The sequence below is a fragment of the Thamnophis sirtalis genome, unplaced genomic scaffold (assembly GCF_051295495.1).
Source record: "Thamnophis sirtalis isolate CommonGarterSnake01/CBP01778 unplaced genomic scaffold, rThaSir2_p1.2 scaffold_7, whole genome shotgun sequence".
Classification (NCBI taxonomy): Eukaryota; Metazoa; Chordata; class Lepidosauria; order Squamata; family Natricidae; genus Thamnophis; species Thamnophis sirtalis.
Genome location: NW_028261387.1, coordinates 60,172,298 through 60,196,062, shown reverse-complemented (window position 1 = coordinate 60,196,062; position 23,765 = coordinate 60,172,298). Strand labels below are relative to the sequence as shown.

General features: G+C 36.4%; 1 protein-coding gene across 4 annotated transcripts in view; it reads left to right on the top strand.

The window, feature by feature from the left end:
• Positions 1-237: 237 nt before the first annotated feature.
• The window catches only part of TRIM33 (tripartite motif containing 33), a 56,619-nt gene continuing 33,091 nt past the window's right edge, over positions 238-23,765 (top strand). For all 4 annotated transcript variants that reach the window (XM_087720167.1, XM_014054047.2, XM_087720166.1 and 1 more), the window contains exons 1-6: positions 238-779; positions 14,803-14,921; positions 15,051-15,198; positions 17,293-17,425; positions 19,761-19,877; positions 22,468-22,582. In XM_087720167.1, the coding sequence (XP_087576293.1) occupies positions 260-779; positions 14,803-14,921; positions 15,051-15,198; positions 17,293-17,425; positions 19,761-19,877; positions 22,468-22,582 (1,152 nt within the window). In that variant the 5' untranslated portion in view covers positions 238-259. The remainder of the gene's footprint in view (positions 780-14,802; positions 14,922-15,050; positions 15,199-17,292; positions 17,426-19,760; positions 19,878-22,467; positions 22,583-23,765) is intronic.

Here is a 23,765-nt window from a genome sequence, read left to right as displayed (position 1 = left end):
CGCGCCTGCGCTCCCTTCTGCATTCATTCCGTTCGCTTTATTACATTGTAAAGGTTGCTAACCACCTCCACCTTTCCCCCCCCACTCTTAGAACGCGCACGCTCGCTCTCCCCTCGCCCCCTCCCCCGCCCACTCAATCTCTGCAGTCCCAGCTCCAGAAGAGGGTCGGAGGCGCGCGCGCAACCTGATGGCGTGCGTGCGGACGCATGCGCCATCCGATGCGTGAGCAAAGCGGGGAGTCGGGTTCAAAGGAGGAAATATGGCGGAAAACAAAGGAGGAGGAGGAGGAGGCGGCGGCGGTGGCGGCGGGGAGGGGGCTGGAGAGGCCGGGCCGACGGGGGGTGGTCCCGAACCTGCCGCTGCGGCGTCGGCTGTTGTTGTCACCTCCGCGGCGGCAATCGCATCCCCGTCTTCTCCGGCCCCTATCCAGCTCGAAGAAAGGGAAAGCCCTGCCGCGGCGATCCTGGCTGCGGCGGCGGACAAGGGCCCAGGGGAGGCGGAGGCCGCGGCGCCGGTTGTGGTAAGCGTAGGCCCGAGCTCCACTTCTATCCCGGCGCCTCTGGGCCCCAGCCCCGCTCCCCCCGCTCTGTCCAGCGCTGCGCCGGGCCCGCTGTCGCTTCTAGACACCTGCGCAGTGTGCGCGCAGAGCCTGCAAAGCCGGGAGGCCGAACCGAAGCTGTTGCCTTGCCTTCATTCCTTTTGCCGCCGCTGCTTGCCGGAGCCCGAGCGCCAACTCACGGTGCCGGTGCCCGGCGGTGCCAACGGGGATATCCAGCAGGGTGAGTGTGCCGGTGACAGAAGCCTTGACTAGCGAAGCAGCCCTGCTAAAGGTGTGCGCCTGCCTAAGGGAAGAAGGGGCTGCCGAGCAAGGGGAATGAATGGAGGGGAGTGGGATATTAATGGGCTTGTGACTTAAACTGGCACCATTTTGGCCAGATCAATAACCCCGTATGATGCAGCGATATAGGATGGGTTAGAAAAGAAATCCCAGGACTGACTTGCCTGATCGGAGGCTTGTGTCAAGGGCAATATAGGTGCGTACATTAAGGTTGAACAGTGGTGATGCTGTTAAGATGGAATTGGTCCGGAGCAGATCTTTTGTGTAGAATTTGGTGCATTTGTTGCTATATACACCATCAAGCCTGACCTTGGGAGAATCTCTTCTGTGTCTAAGTGGTCAATTGCAGCGAGACCATATTAGATTACATTGCTTCCAGGTGGGTATTTAAACCATGTGGCTTTCTACAGATAAATGTCGGTAATTTTACTAATTGGTGAATATAAAACAAAGACCCAAACTACAAACTACAAATCTGTTAAGTCTTATTTCCTTATCTTCAGTCACCTTCAGAACACAATATAGTGTATCAGTAGACACTGGGCTTTGAAGAACTTGTTTTTATTAGTTCATTTGCATTTAGTTATATTAATAATGTGGAGTTTGTTAATTTGCACCTGTTGCAAAAGAAGTTACACTTAGAATTAAATCATTCTGAACTCAGAAATGTATATTTATTTGAGCACTTCTACCCAAATTTGTCTAGTACTTTGTATGAGTAATATTGTATTGTTGAGAGTGCGATAATATTTTGTATGATAAGAGTAAACATTTAGGTATCAATTGAGGGTGTTTTCTTCTTAATTTAAGAATCCTATCATGTCTAATCCTAACTGACAAATTATAACTGTTTCCAGCATTCCACTCTAACAGACTCCTCCCTCCCTCTTTTCTCTAAAGTGTTCCATAGACACTCATAGTACCTTTTGGAGATCAAATTCAAATATTCCCTCCCTCCCTCCCTCTTCAGATCTTTGCATTTCCCTGGCTAGCAGTATTTAAGAAAAACAAAATACATTTTAAGGATTGTCCAGCACTTTTTGTCTGCCTTTTAGTAGTTAATATCTATATTACAGATACTGGAAGCTTTAGCAAATCAATGATGCTCACCTTGCCCTGAAAATAATAGTGGATAGTGTTTTGTTCTTGTCGGTATTATTGAGAATAAATGAAATGCATGTCAAATGCTTCTAGACTTTCTCTAATATTGCTGGCTTTTTCTGTTTGGGAATTTCACTCTAAGATACTTTTTCCTCAATCCAGATTCTCTGAAGTGTGTTTGACATGAACATTTTTTTTAAAACTTTGGAAGATATACATTAAATGGATTTTCAGAGAATTATGCATAATATTCTTAAATTGGGTGGATATCAAGTATCAGACACCACATTAAAAGTGGTGACACCTCTCCCCCCATGAATTTTTTTTCAAATCTTCTTTATGAAAGCAGTATCATTTGGGAAATATATTAAACTATATAATGTAGGTCAAAAGAAATTATTGTACTCTCTGAATTTTTTGTGACTGGAATTTAGTATTATTTTCTTTCAGCTAAGTCATTGATTGAGATGGTCAGCCACAAAAAATGAACAAATAAATGAATATCACTTGTGATGATGTGTACATACATACATAAATTTAATAAATATATAGTTTCCATGAATTGCTATAATTTTTTAAAAAATTCTACCTGAGGAAAAAACCTCATTGCACTGGCATCCATGAACTGCCTATGATGCTTAGATAATCCATACTTTTAATGCTATACCTCTGGTTTTTCTAATTTCATATTTACAATTTCCCCCCAGAAAATAAAAGGAATTTACAAAAATGAATTTAGAGCTTTCTGAGATGATTCAAAATCTCTGATGTTATTCTCTGTCAAAATGATACTGGTACAAGTTCTTAACAAAATAATTATCAACTAATTATATGATATATAATATTAATTTACAAATACTCATATAAATTAAATAATCTGTATTATCTCTACATTGTAGCTGGAAGATAGAGTGACGTAATAAGGCTGTTACCTGTCCTAATGAGAGGTAGTATGTAAACTGGACTGGACTTTTGAGGGATGGAAATGGCAGTCTTAGTGGCAACTCAGAGCTTTCCAATGATCCAAGCTGGAAAGGGGAAGTGATCACTATCCTTATATTTTGCCTTATTTGCTTTTTTCCTTTTTGTTATCTGATTGTTGTTCTCCAATCAGAATCACCTTTGGTGAATGAGAGGCTAGACAAATGTGATAAATCAATACACAAAAGAAAGCAGCTTATTTGCATCTGCCAAATTAATTTTCTGAAACCTGCCTTCAATCAAGCTTCAGTGTTAGGGGCTTCCAAGTTTGATTTCAGAAAGGGTAACAATGGAGGCTAATTCTGATGTTCAGTTCCCTTCTCCAAGATCAGAAACTTGTTGCTGACTTTTGAGGGGGAGTCATCCAATCTTGTGGCCTTGGGGCTGTAGCCTCATTTTCTTATCTAGTCCTTTTCATTTAATATAATTTTACATTCTGCCTCAAATAGACTTAATTGGGTGTCTTAATAATGTCTTGAAAATTGTTTTTGTTAACTTGATGACATTTTTAATGTTTTTATTTTTCTATGAATTCATGTACTCTTGAAAATTGATGGAAATTCCTAGAACTATTTAGACAGATTTCAATAGTAAGATTAGGATTCATTGCACTTTAGATTGATGACCATGTTTGCATGTTTTGTGAAGAATATATATAGCTAATCTTCTTTACATGAAGCATTTGGGTGTGTTTTGCTTACATGCTGAAAATATTGAGATTTAATAAGCTGTTTTGGACATAGTATTAGAATATAGGTTAATAATACATAATTATTTTGTATGTAATCCAGTTTCTCTCTACACTGTTTGAACTATGAATATTGTCTTTTATTTGTCATTATGTTCAAATGTAATTATGTTTTTCATTATGAGAAAGTTGTATAATATTGCAGTTAGTCACAAGAGTAAATACAGGGGGAAAACTGCTCTTTGAAAATTGTTATAATATACAATACTGAAAAGTGAGTTTTAATCTATTTTTCAACTTCCTGAAAAAATATTTGTATTATTTGTAAATGTCAAACAGATGAATGTTTATCATGGTTTCTGCCTCAATGGAGCCTTTTTTAAAAGAAAAAATGATAATAGTTGGAAATATAAAAATCTTCCGTGCTCATAACTTACAGACTAATTTATAAGCAATTAGAGAGAAAGGGGCTGACTTTGGGTCTAAAAAAAGAACTCTAATAAACTCTAATAATTATATATGTATTTGACTTTTAATCAAACCATTGGCCCATATAACTTTGTATTGTCAGGGCTAGCCATTCTCAATTTGATGACCTCCAGTTATGTTGGATTTCTATTATTTTTATTTTGAGCCACCATAATCAAAGGCTGTAATGACCTGAAATTAGTCCAATACATCAGGCAACCTACAGTTGAGAAAGGCTGCTTTAGGCTATATAAGTTTTAGTTTTTCCCATATCTGTTTCTATATGCTTAATGTTTTAATGGTTAGGCTTGTTTGCTGAGCGAGTTTATAAATTGTTTAATAATAGATGACAATTTTTATCTTCAATCTTGAAATCAGTAATATTTCAAGGATGAGAATGTCTACCAATTTATCTAGGGTTCTGAAGTTCATTTTCTTCTATTAAAATCCACTGAATGATAATTGGCCAGCCATTATTTCTCAATCCAGCATATAATGTTGTTCTTGGGAAGAATGCAGGATGAATTATATATATTGAGCTCCTGTGGAAATATCAAGACTAATAAAAATGCCAGGTTCTTCCTATGAAAAAGTTATAGAAGATTTTTCTTTGAAGTAAAAAGTTAAAAATGAAACTTAGTATAGTTTAGGTTATTCTATAACTAAAATAATGTAATATAAAATTGCAGATTAGTTTAAGACAGACTATTTATGAATCAAAACAAATACATTCCTGTTGTTCATTCTTATAACTAGTAAAGCGGATTTTACGATTTATTCAAATAGACCATATATTTGAGGTATTTGTAGACATTACTCATTAAAGTTTTTTAAAATTATAACTCATAATTTTGTAAAGTCAATTGGTTTAAGAATTGTATTCCCATTAGGCATTAAGACTAATTTGGCAGCATCAACAACTAGTTTAAATCTCATTTGGAATGTAAATTACTTGATTGAAATAGTGAGCAATAAAAATACAGTGATTTATTTAAGATCAGCAAAATGGTTATGTGAAATAGGACAAGGAGGTTGCGTGCAAAATATCAAGAATGTTGATATAGCCAATTGCTCCTAAAGGATTTGGTTCTATGTTCTATAATACCCGTATTTAGGCACATCACCCTGTAATATTCATACCACCACAGTATTGAAAAATCAATCTATAAATCAGGAAATTCTTCTGGGCTAGCTCTGAGAGTTGTGGTGGGTTCCTTCTCCAGGGTTGTTTCCAATAGATATTGATGGGGGAGAGAGGTCTAGCCTGTAGTCCTTTGTAAGGTGCCTTAGGGCCTGGTACGTTCTCCTTTCCTGTTTAACATCTACATAAAGCCATTGGGTAAAGCTGTCCAGAGATTGGGGTTAAATATTATCTATATGCTGATAATAGTCAGCTTTATATTTCCGTCCCTGATGCCCAAATGATGCCACAGAGGTTCTGTCTTGGGCCGTGGAAGGGATGCCATAAATTTCAGCTCAATCTGAGCAAGACTGGGTGGTTCTGTGTATTTGGGCCTCCTGGGTCTGTAGATCTTATATCTTTGGTTCTGGGTAGATAGCACTACCCTAGATACTGCACTATTGGGGTGTGGTGTGGTGGGGAGCTTCAGGGACTTGTACCTACCATATTTTTCCGAGTATAAGACGCACCAGAGTATAAGATGCACCAAGATTTTGAAGAGGCAAAACAGTTTTTGCACTCTGCAAATCTCCCACAAAAGGCCTGTTTTTCATGAAAAAAGGGCACGCATGGAGACTTGTAGAGTGCTCCTGCGGGCTGGGGGGGGGGGAGCAAAAACAAGCAAAAAACAGCCAATTTTTTGCAAAAACGGGCCCATTTTTTGTCAAAATAAGGGCATGCATACCTTTAGGAGGCTTATAGAGTGCTCCCGGGGGTTGGGGGGGAGGGGCAAAAAAGCCTGGTTTTTGCTCATTTTTGCCCTCCCCAGGCCCCAGGAGTACTCTGGAAGCCCCCTAAAGGCTATGCACAGCCATTTTTGCAAAGGGGGTGGGGTTTTGGGAGACCCCAAAATGCTGTATTCAGTGTATAAGATGCACCCAGATTTTCAGCCTCTTTTTTGAGGGAAAAGTGCGTGTTATACTCCGAAAAATATGGTATTCATTCACTGGGACCCTGTTCATGGTCACTCGTGTGTTATATTGCAACATGTTCTTAATGAAGGTGATCTTGAAAAGCATTTGGAAGCTTTAACTGGTGCAGAATGTGATGGCAGTTAATGTGTTGGTTATTTGACACATATAATACCACTGTTTTTTGAATTGCATTGGCTTTCAGTGTGCTTCTGGGTGAAATTCAAGGTGTTGATATTCACTTTGAAGGCCTTAATGACTTGGTACTGCACTACTTACAGGACTGTCTCTCCCAATTTTTTCTGCTCAACCTACCTGGTCTGGCAGGGAGGGCATGGTCCGAGTGCTATTGGCAAAGGAATGTTGGCCAGCAGGAATATGGGCCACCACTACTATGGAAACATTATTCCCTCTAAGATTAGTTTAGCCCTCATCCTGCTGGTTTTTTGCATTGCCCTGAAAGCCTTGATGTTCTGCTGCTTTTATTTTTATATTATTGTATTTTATATTATATTATGCAGTTTACCTGTTAATCTTTCTATTGTAAGCTGCTATGAGTCCTGTATGTATATGACATGAGCAGCTAAATGAATGAATAAATAATTTGTAGTATGGTAAGGGAAACAGGCTAGCATGGAAGATGTTTTGGACTGTTGATTAAATAATGTATGTATGATAAAATTGGAAAATCTGATGTTTTAGAGGATGTTTATTTTTTTGTTAGATTTATTTGCCAACTCTCTTACCTGAAGGTGACTTTATAACAATAAAACCGTAAAAAATAAATACTTCTGATAACAATAAATATTACAATTAAAAGACGGGGATGGAGGGAACAGGATGTGCAGGTGAGTAGGTGGGATCTCTTCGTAAATTATCAACTGGTCTCCAGTGATAGTCCCCCTTTGGTGCCCAAATCCAACTGGCAGAGCCAGATCTTCAGGCTCTTATGGAAGATCAGAAGGATGTGAGCAGATCTCCACTGGGGAGGGGGCAAGATGTTTCAAAGCGCACGGCACACAGCATGCCCCTTCTGCTGGCAAGAGTGGGATAGGCCTGTTTCCTTTGGAATGAAATGTTTCCTCGAGACCAATGCATGGCATGCACCCATGCCATATAGGGTTTTAAAGGTGATAGTCAACACCTTGAATTGCACCTGGAAGCAAAACTGAGCCAGCTCAGCTCGTTGAACATTGGTGTAACATGGGTCATTTAGGAGACGCAAGATCTGACGGTGTGCCACACTTGTGCCATTTGTCACTTCTGAATGCTCTTCAACAGTAGTCTCATGTAGAACACACTGCAGAATAATCCCAAGTGTGAGATGACCAGGACCTGAGTTACTGGGCACAGGATATGATTTCAAATATTGATTTTACTTATATTAAGTGAACAAAATTGAAAAGAGAATCATACATTAGTTTTAACCCCAGCCTGACAAGTATTTGACACAGAATATTTCAGGATTTTCACTGAAAAAAACTAAGGTATATTTGATATAATTTTACCTAGATTTTTTTTAATTAGAAGGTTTAAAGGTAATAAATTGCCTTACATCAGAGGTGTCCAAACTTGAGAACTTTAAGATGTGTGGACTTCAACTCCCAGAATTCCAGGCTGGCTGGGGAATTCTGGGAGTTGAAGTCCACACGTCTTAAAGTTCCCATGTTTGGACACCCCTGCCTTACATTATTTAAATGTTACCTCCCCAAAAAAACTAATATTAATAATGAATTCAAAGAACCAAAGAAAATATGCTGATAAACATTCATGAATTTCAGAGAATTCTTTAAAAATTAGTACATGCAGACAGAGCAAAAGGCATCATTGCTTTTATTTTAAATTCCAGAATTGGGAGATGCACAATTCAAGAAAATCTTTCTTGCTTTTTGCAACTCCCTTCCTCTTCATAGTATTTTGATGGCAGTTTTAATAAGTTTCTTGTACATTCTTCAGCTTTAAAAAGTCAGTAGGAACATGCAAACAAGGAGAGGAAATTATAGAAATAGTGGCAGTGGGAACATCTGCATGGACTTTAATAATCAAGAGCTTGAGCTATCACCAGCAATTAAGGACTGGTTGATATAATTATTTAAAATACTATTTGAGATATAGGCATTTAGCAGGCCTTGAGGACAGTGAAGGTGAATAAGAAATTCAACAATATATGTTTCTAATCAAGTAAAAGTGGATCTTAATTGAGCTCATTTGAGAGACTTAATCAGTTAAGTATCTTAAGTGATGCAGGAATGGTCCAGCAGCATTGAGAATTTATTAGAATAACAATGGAAAACCAGAGAAGAAAATTCTAATATATCAGAACAAAAAGAAAGAAAGTATATTATTTGTCCTTTTCTGAAACCCAATAATACTGTGAGTAGATACATTATAAATAGAAGTGGAAGGAAAGGAAAAAGTAAAACAAGGGAAAATAAAAAAGGGTTTTATTCTTAAAACTATAGTAACAGGAAGTAAATTTAACAAAATACAAGGATGTAATCCTATGTGGGATGATCCTGGAAGACAGAAGGAGTTGAGACCAGATAACACTCAACTAAGTGGCAGCTGAGTCTGCAACAGGAATGAAGGCGTGGCAAATACTACTGAAGGATTCTCCCTAGTTTCTTGGATTGTAAAGGAAAAGTGGAGGGGGGGTTGTATTTTCAGACTTGCAAGAGTTAATTAACCTTGAAGGTGGAGGTTTGTTCTCTGAGCATGTGGATTGGTTTCCGAACATTTTGTTATCAGGCTAGGTGGAATTTAGGGGATGTCAGTGTTGGTGTTCTTCTGCTTATAAGGGCTTTGTGGTCAGTAGGTCTTGTGATGGTGAAGTCACTCCTGACCACATGAAACCCTTACCTCATGTGACCTGAACATGTGACCTGAACACTGATACTGACATTCCCTAAATTCCGCTGAAGATGTTACCAAGCCTGGTAACGAAATGTTCAGAAACTAAACCACAAGCTTTGAGAACTAACTACCACCCTCATCCTACATCCGAGCTACAGATATTCACCACCAATGTAACCTTACAATAAGATTACAGCTAGTACTTCTGGATGTACTTTTTGTCCATGTCATATTTGTTACCTAATGTGAGTCAGTTTTATTGGAACCAATTCTTTTCAATACGGTGAACCTGAATAACCTTAATCCAGTCCAGGGCATTTTAATAATTCAAGCATATATGATGGATTTATATATGCCAAGGATTTTTTTTGATAAAGGATTGTCTTCTGAGACAGGACAATTTTGGATTTCTTGTGACTTGGGAGCAATTTATTCTTGCTTCCAATAATAAATTACTTTATTTATTGCTTTAGTTCACTAGATATAGATTGATAGGAAGTAGAATTTAGACTCTTCATATTGGTTAATTTGCTACGTTTAATATACATTAATTTAAAATATAACCAGCTCTAGTGAGCTATAATTTAAAAATAATTTGTATTTACTTTGTAAATTTGTTTTTAAATATCTACATATTGATGTTGGCCACTAAGAAAATCAGACTGGAAACTAAAAAATAAAATAAAAAAAATCCCACTAGTTGTATAGCAGAAAACTTTTCAGCTGTGAATTAAGATTAATTAATCTTAATTAACCTGGTGCAAAATTTCAAACCTGCATCCTTGAAGAAGTAAGAATTTTATGTATTACATTCTGCAGGAGATAGCTTCTGAAATATTTTCAATGACTGAACTGAATTCAATTTTAACATCTTCAATTGCTATAAATTTTTCTCCCTAGACCTTTTTGAAATATACCCATATAACCATTTGTTAACTGTACTGTTTTGAGTACATAGTAAGTAATTTTACTGTGTCTCCTGTAACTAAGCTAAATCAAAACTGTGGGATATATTTTCTAGAGAAATGATTTTTGATCCCTTTTCTGCAATTTTCTCTAATTAGTGGTATGCGGTAATAGATTTTTATGGAAGATCTGGGTAGATGCTAAGATTTTTACATTAGATCAACTAGTGATGATAATATTGAGTTGTTATCATTTGCTGTAGTGAAAGATAACTATATTTGTCAGTTGCAACCCATTTGTAGTATTTACAATTACAACTCTGAAAATATTTCTGAAAAATAACATATACATTGGTTAATTAAATCCACAGGAGCTTGGCAAACATTTTCAGAGAGTACTCTGTTTTCTAGCCCTTCTGCTTCTGTTTCTGTTTCAACCTTTCTGATTTTTTTTGTTTTGTTTCTTGTTAGCAATTTGTGTAGTTAGGCATGGTGTGAATAAAATATTTAAGCTCTCAGTATTAGCACCTCATTAAAAGATGAACATTTCACACTATGAAATTAGCATTTAATATTTGCTGCTGCAAGATATGATAATGTCCCTTATCTTGGATTTATGCAGCCAAATCCATGAAAAGATCAGGCAATTAATATGTGGAATTTTCATATTGAATTGCAATGTAAATCCTGTTTTGCAGGTGTTTACAGAAGGTGACCTAAAGTCTCTTCAAATTCATACAGTATGATTTTTAAGAATATCACTTGTTGCAGAGCAAACAGACGAGAGTCTGGTTTCTTTTTTATACTTTTGTGAAGCTTTATGAAAGCACTTTGATATTCTTTTAAAAAGCAGAATTCTGATCTAACCTATGCTGATCCACAGTCTTTTTAAATGTTTCCAGTTTGGGAAATTTTCCATCATCTCCTTTTCCCCTTTTTAATAAGAAGAATTCTCCATTGTGAGGGGGGAGGAGTATCCAGAGTGGGTTGACCTTGTCCTCTAATGATTGGATGAGTCAGATAAGCTCTTTGGGCAACGCCCCCTGGCCAGCAGGACTTCCCCATATTTTGACTCATCCTCACTGGAAAGATTGCACCACTCTGGACCTCCAGTAATTTACAAAGGATTCAGGAAAATAAATTTGGACCCGGCGAATCCTGCCTCCCTACATCGCACACAGCCTCCTCCTGCAAGGACTAGACTGCCACAAGCCCCCTGGGGCGGCATGCTGCCCTGGCCACTGAGTGAGACGGAGTCACTCAGTGAGGACCTTTGCCAGGCAAGCAGGAGGACAGGGCACATGCTTCCTAGAGGCAGCCCTTGCTGCAGAGGCTTCTCAGGAGCAGAAGCGCTCCTCCGCTCCCCTCAGGGGTTGAGCCACAAGGGTTGTTACAACGCCCTGGAAAGCCTGTGCTGGCAGCTATCACCAGTGGACAAGGTGAGAGCCGGAAAGGCTCAGAAAGAGCTGTGGGAGGCAGGGGGAGGCAAGAGCGGCAGCGGCTGCTGCATGGCAAGCCTGAAAAGGCAAAAGCCATTTCCATGTGCTCCAGCAAAGAGGAGCCTTTTGAATTTGGAGCCGGAGGCCATCTTGAAACCACGTGGTCCAAGATGGCGGCCCCCAGCAGCTCAGAGGAGGCCAGCAGGAGCCCAGCTCTCAGCCCTCCAGCAACACCACCACCGGAGGCTCTGAGGAGCCCTTATAAAGGTGAGAAACCATTGCAGAGGCATTAGCCAAGGGTGGGGGAGGCAGCAAAGGGCCAAAAGGAGGCTTATCAAGGAGGTTAAAGAGGCAGGCGGTGGATCTATCCCCCCCCCAACCCTACCTCCTAGATGGATCACAGAGGCAGCTGCCACAAGGCTTGCAGGAAGAACGCTCCCCCCCCACAACCTGAGAACTCCTTCCCCCAGGGGAGGATCCCCTTGGCTTGTCCTCCGGTGTTTAATATTTGAAAACAAGTTTATTAAATTTGTGTATTCTCAGAAATTTTTATTTTTTGACTCTACCAATAAAATGATTGTTTTTTTCCTATTTCAAAATAGTTAACGTGATTGCTCTTTGTATAATTTTATTTTCTAATCCACAGGCAGTTTTATAATGCGAACAATGTTTTCTTTCTAGCATTGAATTTAATTAGAAGATTTATTATAAAATATTTTTAATTGTCCCTCAACCTTTTCTTAACTTTGTATGAACTTCCACTGGGGTTAATTATGTGGGTACTGTAAGGTGTATAGTGTGAAGTGTAAGGTGACAGTCAATGTATTTCAGCCTTAATTGTTTTTAAAAGAGACCCAGTTCCTTAAAAATTTTAATTTGAAATTACAGAAACTGTGTCCTCAAGATCATGCAGTATCATACTATCTCATCTTTCATTCTTATATAGTTATAAGATATTTAGTTCATTGCTCTTCTGGATCAAACTCTTTCCTCAATTCTATCATTTTAGAAAAGTTCCAAATTCTATATCCTGCTGGGAAAGCTTTTAATTCTCGCAGAATTCTATGTTGATCTTGTTTATCAAAAAGAAACTAATACAGTCCTTCAGTTTTATTATTTCCCTTCTGCTGTTTAACATTTGTATGAAGCCACTGTGAGAATAATTTATAAGTTTAGTATGCTGATGAGGCAAAGTGATGGTAATATTATGTATCAAATCAAGTTGCAGTTGCCCTGAATCGCAAACCAGACAAGGCATTAGTGACATGGCTGGATCATGTCACTGTGACATGATCCAGTTATTGGATCATATCATAGTGGATGAAATTCTGAACACCATGCCTCACATCACCCAAGGGCAGTGAAATTGAAATTCCCAAGAACCATCAGCCTTGCTGATTCCACTATTGATCCAATACAAAGGCAACATTTCTGGCAGAGATGTAACTGTCCAGCAAGGTGGCTTGTAGAGTAACAACATAACTCTGTCTAGACTGCAGCCTCAGACAGACAACCTCACATCTGGTCAATGGACTCTTTGGAAACCATCAAGCTTTTGCAAATGTTCCTCTTGGCTTCTAGGTGCTTGCTAAGAAAGGGTTTTTCAAAATGACTATCAGATCATTAGTATTTCTTATACAGTAATTAACACACTCTGATGCTAAGGAGTTAGACATTCTACTCCCCCTTCCCACCTGAAAAGCATTCTGTTCCAACTGCCAGTTGCCTCACATTCCGTTATCTCAGTTCAAACTGGCAGATGTTCCATTCCTTCACTCAGGAGTGGTTTGGGGCTCCTTACAGTACTAAACATCGGTACCTCACCAAAATGTCTATGCCTTCAACTTATGGAACTGCTTCCAAACTCAAGGCGGCAGGAGAGATATTCCTTTATGAGTTTCACTCACTGACACCATTGAGTCAACTGATTGTGAACCGAACTTCTCCTGCATAGTGTCCCAGCCCCAACTCACTTCTTACACTGACCTCCTCTCAGTTCAGACGAATCTCTTCTTTCTACTGTAACTCCAGTTAAAGAGAAAAGAGGGAAAAATGCAGGAAAAGATTTTTTGCAATTAGAAAAACACAAGTAAAAAAGTATTGTCAAAGTCATCCCAAAGTCAATAGAGAGGCTGTAAAAAAGTATGCCTCTATTAACCCCTATATTAATCAGGCAACTGCAGCTAAATACAGTAAAAAGATATCACAAATCAGATCAATGCCTTGGACTAATAAGTATTTGTCTAGTTTTAAATATGAACCTCAGATTTATTACTCCAGGGAAGGTTGTTTGATCTCGGATCTTGGCTACCCTGTGCCTGGTGTCGTGTTCTGAAGTGGCAGGATGGGACTCCCGGGTTGTGCTGCAGTGGTTGAGCCCTACCCTGAACCCTTACACAGCCTTATCACCCATCAGCATCCAATGGCACAGCACTTTCTGCTGCCCAGAAGTACAATGGATGTTTCCAAATGACATCTTTTGGAGCCAGAGAGGTGAAGGAGGGAAATTTTATGCCAACTTTTGAAGTGCAGGGGCAGGTCTACCACAGGATATGGAGTATCATGGCGGGACCTCAGCAGCAGCCTTCATTTCTCCAGATATACTTTGTTGGTGATGATGATAATGAGAGGGACATCTGCTGTGGAATCTACCCGGATGTTAATTTAGAACTGGTTACCCAACTGCAGAAGTTGTTCCGTGAACACAAGAAGTATATTTGTTGTAACTGTATCAGTAACAGAAACTTACGGTCTCTAACAAAATAATACAGTGCCTTTTTTAACTACTCATACATTTTCAAGCTTTAAGTGTCAGTTTATCAAGCACGATCGTAGCGAAGCACGGTATCCAACTAGTATATAATATGCAAGTGACCCAAGCAGTATTGCTTGAAAAGTTATTTTGGGAAAAATAAATTTAATTATTTTATTTTATTTATTTATTAAACTTTTTTATGCCCCCCCCCCCCCAATCTCTGCCAGAAGGTGACCCTACAACAGAAATGGTTATTCCTTTTGTACAATAAGGATGAGTTACTTGATGCTGTTCAGATCTAAGTCAGCATGGTCAGAGCCTAGAAATGTTGAGAACCAAAACCCCATAAAGTTCAGAAGTTGCAGATTACCTATCCATGTCTTATAATATGGGTTACCTTATGAAAATGATTATGAGCTAATTAGAGAATACTTGATGTACTCCAAAAATTTAGTTGCCTTGTTACACATGTACTTTAAAAGATGTTCTTGTCAGGGAATTGAAATATTTTTTATTTGGCCTTTATTAACATATAAGACTATTGAATCAGAAAGTATTTTGACATTTTTATCATTGGACAATCTTTGCTAATAGATTTAGAAAAAATATTAAAGAAAAATATGATCAATCTTCAGTTTAATAAAAACTAGAAAAGTATAAGAAATATCCTCTTTTGGTTGCAGTTGGTGTGATCAGATGCCCAATTTGTCGCCAAGAATGCAGACAAATAGATTTGGTGGATAATTATTTTGTCAAAGATACATCTGAAGTACCAAGCAGCTCTGATGAGAAAACTGAACAGGTATGTCACTTCCACCTTTTCCTCTTCGCAACATAGTTTGATTTACATTCTGTGTAGGGTAATATGCTGTGCATTTGGTAATTTCCAGAATATGTAAACATTTGAAGATCACATTTTTCTTGATTCTAGGTATGCACCAGTTGTGATGACAATTCTAGTGCTGTTGGGTTCTGTGTGGAATGTGGAGAATGGCTTTGCAAAACCTGTATAGAAGCTCATCAACGTGTAAAATTTACAAAGGACCATATGATCAGAAAAAAAGAAGATGTATCTTCAGGTGAAAATATTGATTGAGAAGTTATGATGAAATACTTTGAGGCATGTTATTTCCCTAAAATAATGAAAATCCAGGATGTCGTTTTCGTAAAAAGGTTGAGGAACCTGCATGTAATCAACTGAAAAATATTATTGAATGTTTATATTGTAGATGATTTTATTCAGCTGGAATATTTAGAGAGACTAGTGCAAATTGCCATTTTACATTATATGTAATTTCATTTATATCAATATTTTATGCCAATTTTTCAATGCTGTGCTTGAGAAATATTTTAAATAGTAAATAATATTTATCTCATATTTAAATACCCCATTTTGCAATATCTACAAAATATTTCAAAATCCTATGTCAGAAATAGCCCGACAAATAAAGGTAAAACCAGTAATGCTAGCTAAAACAATTTAAAACAGATTAACGTTTAAGGCCAACATAAGTGTTCATTCAGAAAAGTGCTGAAACTCCTCCTGCTCTGGGCTGAAAAAGAAGCACACTGAATACAAGCAGGGTTTTCAATCCCAGAGACAATTTCTTCAGCCTTTTTCAGCCTCAGTGTGGTCTCGCTGCTCTATGGCTGAAAATCCTGCTGGGAATTTGGTATGGACCTCTGAAAAGATGGCAGCAGTTTGACTTTTTGAAGAAGCTCACAGGAAACATTGCAAATGGCAATCACATGATGGTGGGATGCTTGATTGATAAGTGCAGTCACTTTTTCTGACTCAAAAATGTTATTAAAGATATAAGCTTTTGTGAACTGCATCTCCCTTTATCAGATGCATGGAACCCCTTGACTGATGGAGGATTTAAATCAGGATGAGGTGAATAAAAAAGGGAGCAGAAGACCGAGTAGTTGTACATATTCATGAGATAGATTAAAAGTGTGTTATCACTTATGTGTCAAAACCTACTGACCTAACAGACTTTGTGAAAAAAAATCTATTTAACTTCTACTTCAGCACTGAAATCCAAGAGTGACTTATAAAGCACAAACTACATGAAATTCTCTCTCTCTCTTGTCTCCCCCTCTCTCTCCCTTTCTCTCTCCTTCTCTAAGATAAGGTGATGAAAGGTAGTTTTCTTACAAATGACGTATATTTAGCAAGGTACATCATGTTTTAAAATAGATATGTACAGACTTCAAACATGCAGGATTTACTTTTAAAATGATTTGAGCGTGAACAAATAGTATAAAAGAGCTTTTAACATAAAGGGTGGTATTGTATTTACATTCTGCAGGAGTTGAGAAATGGCAATTGAGATTAAGCCGTGATCTTAAGAGATAAAGAATTACAGGTACAGGTACTCCTCAGTTTATGACTGTTTAATGTTGGTTTGAAGTTATAATGGCCTTGGAAACAGTCACTTGCTATCCATCCTTGTAATCATGTGATCACAATTTGGGCTCTTGGTAGCCACTTTGTATTTATGATGGTTGCAGTGTGCCTTGCAGTCATGTGATCATAATTTGCAACCTTCCCAGCTGGGTTCTGACGAATTGGACTTTGTTTAACAATCATGTATTTCACTTAATGACCACAATGATTCACTTAACAATCACAGTAAAAATGGTCATAAAATTGGGTCATGTGATGATACTTTAATTACTGCATTGCTTAGTGATCAAAGTTGTCATAAGTTGAGGACTATCTCAAAAAGAAAAAAGTTGTAGTGGTAAGATGAGACAAGGTCGTTTAGTTTTATAAATGTGAATAATGCTGGCCAATTTACAGCAAAAAATATCACCTTATCTTTTTCTTGGATATACAAATAAATGTGAAGACTCCCTTTGTTTCTTTGGCTGGCTAAGTAATTAAATAGCTAGCCATGGGTTATTACAATTAATCTGCCCTTTAATCTAGGTACGATTTGCTGAAGATATATTAATTAGAGATAGTATATTTTTTGAGAGAAGCAAACAGCTTAACAAGATGGTTTGTGTAATATTTATTGGCGATCAGTGAAGCATTTCAGTGAGGATAAACAAATAATAATAAAACAAATAGTCTTCAACTAGCTTTCATTGTCTGCATTACCAGTTATATTGGATTCCGTGGAATTTTGGTTTGTGACTTGGACAGTCTGTCTCTTTCAATACAGAAGCTGTTGGAGCATCTGGTCAACGTCCTGTTTTTTGTCCTGTGCACAAACAAGAACAGTTAAAACTTTTCTGTGAAACCTGTGACAGGCTGACGTGCAGAGATTGTCAGTTACTGGAACACAAAGAACATAGGTATAGTTATCTGAGTCTTTATAATACACATTTTCTTATATAGATAACTTTGAAAAATATTCCTCAAATAAATACTATATTTAAAGTCTTCTTTCCTTTTGCGCCAAATAGGCCTGTAGTAATTCAGCCTTTTGTTTCTAATCCTGCTATAGTTAGGTCATGTGACAATTAAAAATAAGTAGACATCTAAATAAAAAAAATCTTTGCCAAGGTAGTCATGACTTTTAATTGTTAACTTTATATATGTTTGTACATTAGTAAAGCAATGTTCTTTGATTTTAGATGATACCTGAAGCAGGTGCCATTTTAGAAAGAAACATTCCCTCCAGTATGGTGGTGGTGGGTGGGAGGAAGGAAGGAAATGTCTCTTCTAAGTTAGTACCAGTGCTTTTGGTTCTTGTAAGTACACTTGTCTAAAAATATTTTTTTGTAAACTATATTGCCTAATTAACCAGAAGTATTTTTAACATATCAGGATTTCATAAATAGTTTAAAGTTACACCACTGAAATTCAGAGATGTTTGTAGTTTTCTTTTGCTTTGTTGTTCTTTTAGATCAGCATTAATAAATTGAGTAAAAGAAGGATAGCAACAAATTTTAATAGTAGTTTAGCTACAAAATTTTCATTATATGATTTAGGTCTATGGAGCACATTGGATCCTGAGGGGAAATGTTATTTTGGAGTACATTTAGGTATGCATCTGTGGTAACTTTTTAAATCAAATATAGTATTTTCCCGGATTCACTCTGAACTTTGGAGTTTAGCAGCACTATGCCAGGAATAGACACAGATGTTTTAATTGTTGCTGACAGATGCTTTGTGAGCACTTCCATATCCTCTGAGGCACCTTCCTCATTCATAACAGAAATGCAGCTCCAGTATGATCCTTGAACTGATTAAGAAAATTGGAAGAAGTTACATTTCATAAATGCTGAATTATTACTTGCTAAGATGCTATTGGAATCAGCAATGTTACTGTTGATATTTTAACAACAGTTGAACTTCTCTTTGAATTCATTACTTAGATTATAGCATAATTGTTTTTAAAATAGTTTTTAAGACAGATATCGTAGTAATTCTAGCAAATTCAGTTTTGTTGAATGGACAGAGTATAATTTTTGAATAGAAACGGTGTCTATATCTTGTGCAAAACCAAGGCAAATTCTGTTCTGTTGGAATTACAGATTTGGAAATCTGTATCAGTTTTATCAGTTTACTTAGTTTATGTCATTTTTATCTCTGATGTCTGTATAAATAAACAGAAGGCATAAAAATATGGGAAGCATGATTCCCTCTCCTTCTTTCTTAATTATCATTAGGAATCTCATTTTTTGTTAGGTAGTTACTAGCATTAAAGATATAAAAAACAATATGTTCTTATATGTTTGTATATGAAAATATTTTAATGGTTTACATCCATGTTATATCTTCCTATTTTCCCCTTTATTATTTAACAAGGTTAAAGACATTAAATTACTTTAGTTCCCATCTGTTTTTAAAATAATATATTGTATTAATGTATGTATTAAGATACTTTGACAATCTGGGTTTAGCATAGTATAAATAATAGATATGTATCGTATTATGTAATCTATTTTACTATTTGTTTTTAATTTAGTTTATCTAGAATAAGTAAGAATAGTAAATTTGAAGTAGCAATAGAGAAAATGTTTTTGATGGACTATTGACAATAGTTCTGATGCTTATCGTATACCAATTGTAATCTGGATGAGCACAATAGACAGATTTGTATGGTGTGTGTTCTGGTGACAAAAGGAAACAATGTCTCTTCTTCAGAGTTCTTACCTATCTTTCCCAATTAAATGTGCATTGGAAGCAAGCAAGATTACCATCAGTTTGCAAAAACAACTATTTTCATAGGTCTGCCTCTGGATTTCATATATGAGTAGCTGTTTTGACAAAATGCCATAATACAATAAAGTTCTCACATTATTTAGAGTCTCTTGGTGATAATTATTTTGAGACACGAGACAAGCTAGGGCAGGGATGTCAAATTCACATCATCATGTCGTCATCATGTAACGTATCGGAATCCCCCCCCCCCTTGCTAAACTAGGCATGGGTGTGGCGAGTGTGTAATTCATCCGGCCTGCGGGGCACAAGTTTGACAGCCCTGAGCCAGGGTATAATTCTGATGACATAGATATGCATCTGTTCATACACAATAAAAATTTATTGGTAATGTCTAAATTCAGAAGAACCTGGGTTTATTTTAATACATCTACAATATGTGATAGCTTACCATCTTATTAATAAAAAGTAATCATACTCTGAATTTTCATAGTATGTATGTTGTGTTTTCTGGTTTGGAAGGTATCAGTTTTTGGAAGAGGCATTTCAGAATCAAAAAGGTGCTATCGAGAATCTCTTAGCGAAACTCCTTGAAAAGAAGAATTATGTTAACTTTGCAGCTACTCAAGTACAAAATAGGTAAGTAACAGTTTCATTAAAAGAGCTGATATTTTATTTAAATTGGGTGAATTGTTAAAATTTCAGTATTAGATGGTTTTCCTTAAACAGTTGGTAACAGTGATAACCAAGTTTCTAGGAAAAGAAACTTCTATATATATACCAGCTGCATGAAAAAGCACAGATGGCCATATAGAAACATTGTACAAATGTTTATTTTTAGGGATATTTAACTACTTTGATGTTTCAGTCTCAGGTGAAATAATTTAGTACTTTTTTTTCTCATTTCAAAAGTCATTGTAAGGCATTGAAAAGAGAAGTCAAGAAATGTTGGCTCACTTGTCAGAGCTTCTTGACTCAAAGAAAATATGGTGCATCAGCTTGTAGTGATCTGTATATAGGAAATCCATAAATGCCATTAAAGAATATTAAAAATGTATTATACTTAACACATCTGGTAAATATAGTATACTAAATACAAATCCTCCTACATTGTTTGATCTTTATCCTTTCCTGTAGTTTGTTATAATTGGCTGTCAGTGACCTTCTTATGATCAAAGTCTGCCATAGAAAATCCATCTAGATTTTCTTCAGCCTGTGGGAAAGAACAAACCAATGTGTAAGCATTGTGGTCCATGAGATTCCTATAGCAATGATTTCGAGATACTCTGCCAGGGTGAGGCTATTTGCAATTTGCACAAGCACTGTGTGCTTTTTTCAAAAAGCAACTAGACTTTCTTGGTTTTTTTCTTTGAAAACATTTCATTTCTCATCCAAGAAGATTCTTCAGTTCTTCAAAATGTTTTCAAAGAAAAAAGCAAGAAAGTCCAATTGTCTTTTGGAAAAAATACCTTTGGGGCAACTATGATTTAAATGATTGAGAATCTCCATAGATAGTCATTGTGCACCATTGTTTGTATTTGATTCCTATTTTACACAATGTGATTCAGTAATCTAATTTTACCTCACTGATACACATCAATTAATATCCATATATGATTGACATACTACTCTGTTTTGATAGAACTACCTTCCTTCTGCTCCAAATGGTGGGAAGGAATAAACAGAGAAAGGAATATTAAGATAATGGGATTCAGAATTGTTTTTTTTTTAAATTTTATCAGAGTGTCAAAATCAGCTAGCTGGTATTTATTGCAAGATGAAGATTGGGGAAGCAAACCAATCACATAATAGCAGCTTTATTTTCTGATGTTCTAATTTTATGGATATGTAATTCACATTTTAAGTTACTACAGTTTAGGGAAACTATAACACAGAACTCTCTGTTATAGTACTGACATTTTTGTTATTGATTTATGCACTTGAGATTCATATGGTTTGAATCCTCTGAGTGCTAGAAACTTGTACTTACAAGTTCAGATCAGAATTTCGTTTACCAAATAAGAACATTTTGTTTTTTATGACATTTCTTCTTCTAGAATCCAATCCTATGTTTGCAGTTTATTTAACTTGTGCATTACTTTTAATAAAACTTAGTCATATCAATTCTCATTCTTGGCTTCTGTTTTTTGATGTAGACCTTTAGATTTTTTACTATTTCCTTTATTTTAATATATTTTTCCCAAAGTAAACCAAACATGAGACCATCAGCAGATAGATGCTATTCCTACATTGGATTATATCTTAGGAAAGTATCCCCTCCAAGGGATTTGTATTCTTTCAAATCAAATCTTTATGTTGCTTCCCAGTACTCTTTAACAATTCCTATGCACATGCAACAATTATTTATGACTAAATGCACACTTAGGGTCCTGAAGTTAAGCATGAGAGAATCAGTTCCAACAACAGCAGAGAATGAAATGCTGGCCAGGATTGAGGGAGGTAGATTATGGCAATCTATTATCATGATCTTGTGAAACAAAGAATGGAGTAAAAAGCAATTTGAAAGAAGTTTTGCAAATATTTTTAATAGATAGTATGAATTTTCCCTTTTGATCTGTTCTCTTTGTACATATTGTTTCCTAGTTTGGGAATAGATTATGGGGTCCTTCGTGATCTCTGAGCTTGATGGTTTGCTTGCAGATATCAAACTAGGTAATATCAGTGCATGGCTAAATAGAATAGATGCTCTGTTCTGATTATAGTACTACATTTTTATGACTGTACTTTTTGTACTTTACAGTCATTGTAAAGTAAGGAGGGCAATCACCACAGTACTCTATATTGTAATTTCTATCAGATTGCTATGGCAATAATTGGATAGGCAACTATAGTTATTTTTATGAAAGGAAAGTAAGAACACGTCACTAGGTGAAATATGTGGAGATTTTTTAGTTGTGGTAAATGATTTTTAGTTAAGTTTTACTGTTTTTTAATAATGTAGAAAATCAACAGAAAACTGACAGCATGTAAAATCCTTTTTTTAAACCCAGGAGAAGATTTAAATGTATAAAAATGCTTTACAGTGTAGTAAAAAGATCCTTAAAATTATAAATAATAGTTGTAATTTTTAATGCCATCTTTACTTAAGATAATGATATTTTGTATGAATCTGCATCAGTTTCTATGTTGAATTTTCATTTGCGTGGGGCGGGGGGATGTTGAAGATATTGTAATGTAAGTGCCTGATGACAGATTTCTCTCTTTTCAGGGTAAAAGAAGTAAATGAAACTAACAAACGAGTAGAACAGGAAATCAAAGTGGCTATTTTTACCCTCATTAATGAAATCAATAAAAAGGGAAAATCTCTCTTACAACAGCTTGAGGTACAATTAAATTTAACAGTGAACATAATGTGGGTATCCATGTGTATTATTATTTTGATTTAAATAATCTTTTAATAGCTCTTTTCTTGATATACCCTGTTGTCAGTGGCAACAAACTCAGTTTATATTTCTTTCCACTTTAATCTGGTCATAGGAAGAAGATTAGAAGCATCCATTTTCATCAAAATTCTGGAGAATTTTATTGATTTAATTTAGTCTATGGTTTCTCCAAAGAAGTTTAGAATTGGATTAGTTTATTAGTGTAGTGTATAAACATGCAGTAGTTTAATTCAATCTATACCAGGTTTAAGATATTTGTTTTTCCCCTTAAGATTCAGTCTCCACTCCAAGATTGAAAATGTTAGCCTATCTAATGGAATAGGTGCTCTGAAATCCACAAAAGGTGTTCTGGCAAATGATAACTCTTGATCTAAATGGTAGCTTGATTTCGTTGGTTTTGGCTTAGCACCGTTAGGGCACAGTTAGCAGCCAGAAAAGTCCAGGCTAACTTGGTGAACTAAACTAAATATGAGAGTAGGAATGCAAAGAATATAAACATGCATCTATTGTCAGTAAAACATTAAAAGGGCTAGAGACAGGAGGAAACCCAATTCCCTTTTTTAAAGAGGGAGGGGTTGGAAGACATTGTAAAAGGTTTGAGATCTACCCAGATAAAAATTCTAAACTATGGTTCCAACATACTCAGAAATTTCTGTTGGTTGTGATTCTCATAGTCTTTGTGGGAATCTGACAAGAACATTATATGAACCTATCCAGTTGTAACTTATTTTTTTAAAAAAAACATAATTAAATGCAGTAGTATGATATATAAAATAAAACATAATATTAATCTCTTATTTAGTGTTGTTTGGACATCTCCCTTTCTCAATATGGAAATGGTCTTCATTCATTAGCTATCCTGTTTCTATGTCTGCAGAGCCTTATTCAGGAGCAGGCTAGCTAAAACTATTGGTTGCCACTCTACACTGATGCAAGTGCTGAAGAGTTACACCACCAATGCCTTCACTCAATCCACTGCAGTAGTTTTGCTCCATCCACTACAGCAGTTGCCATATTCTTACTTTCTCTTTTTGAGTGTAGTTGAGCTGAGCTCTTTTTCATTCAGTTTTTACTCAGACTTAACATAAAGTTTTATTTCTTCATTATGGTTCATTTATTTATG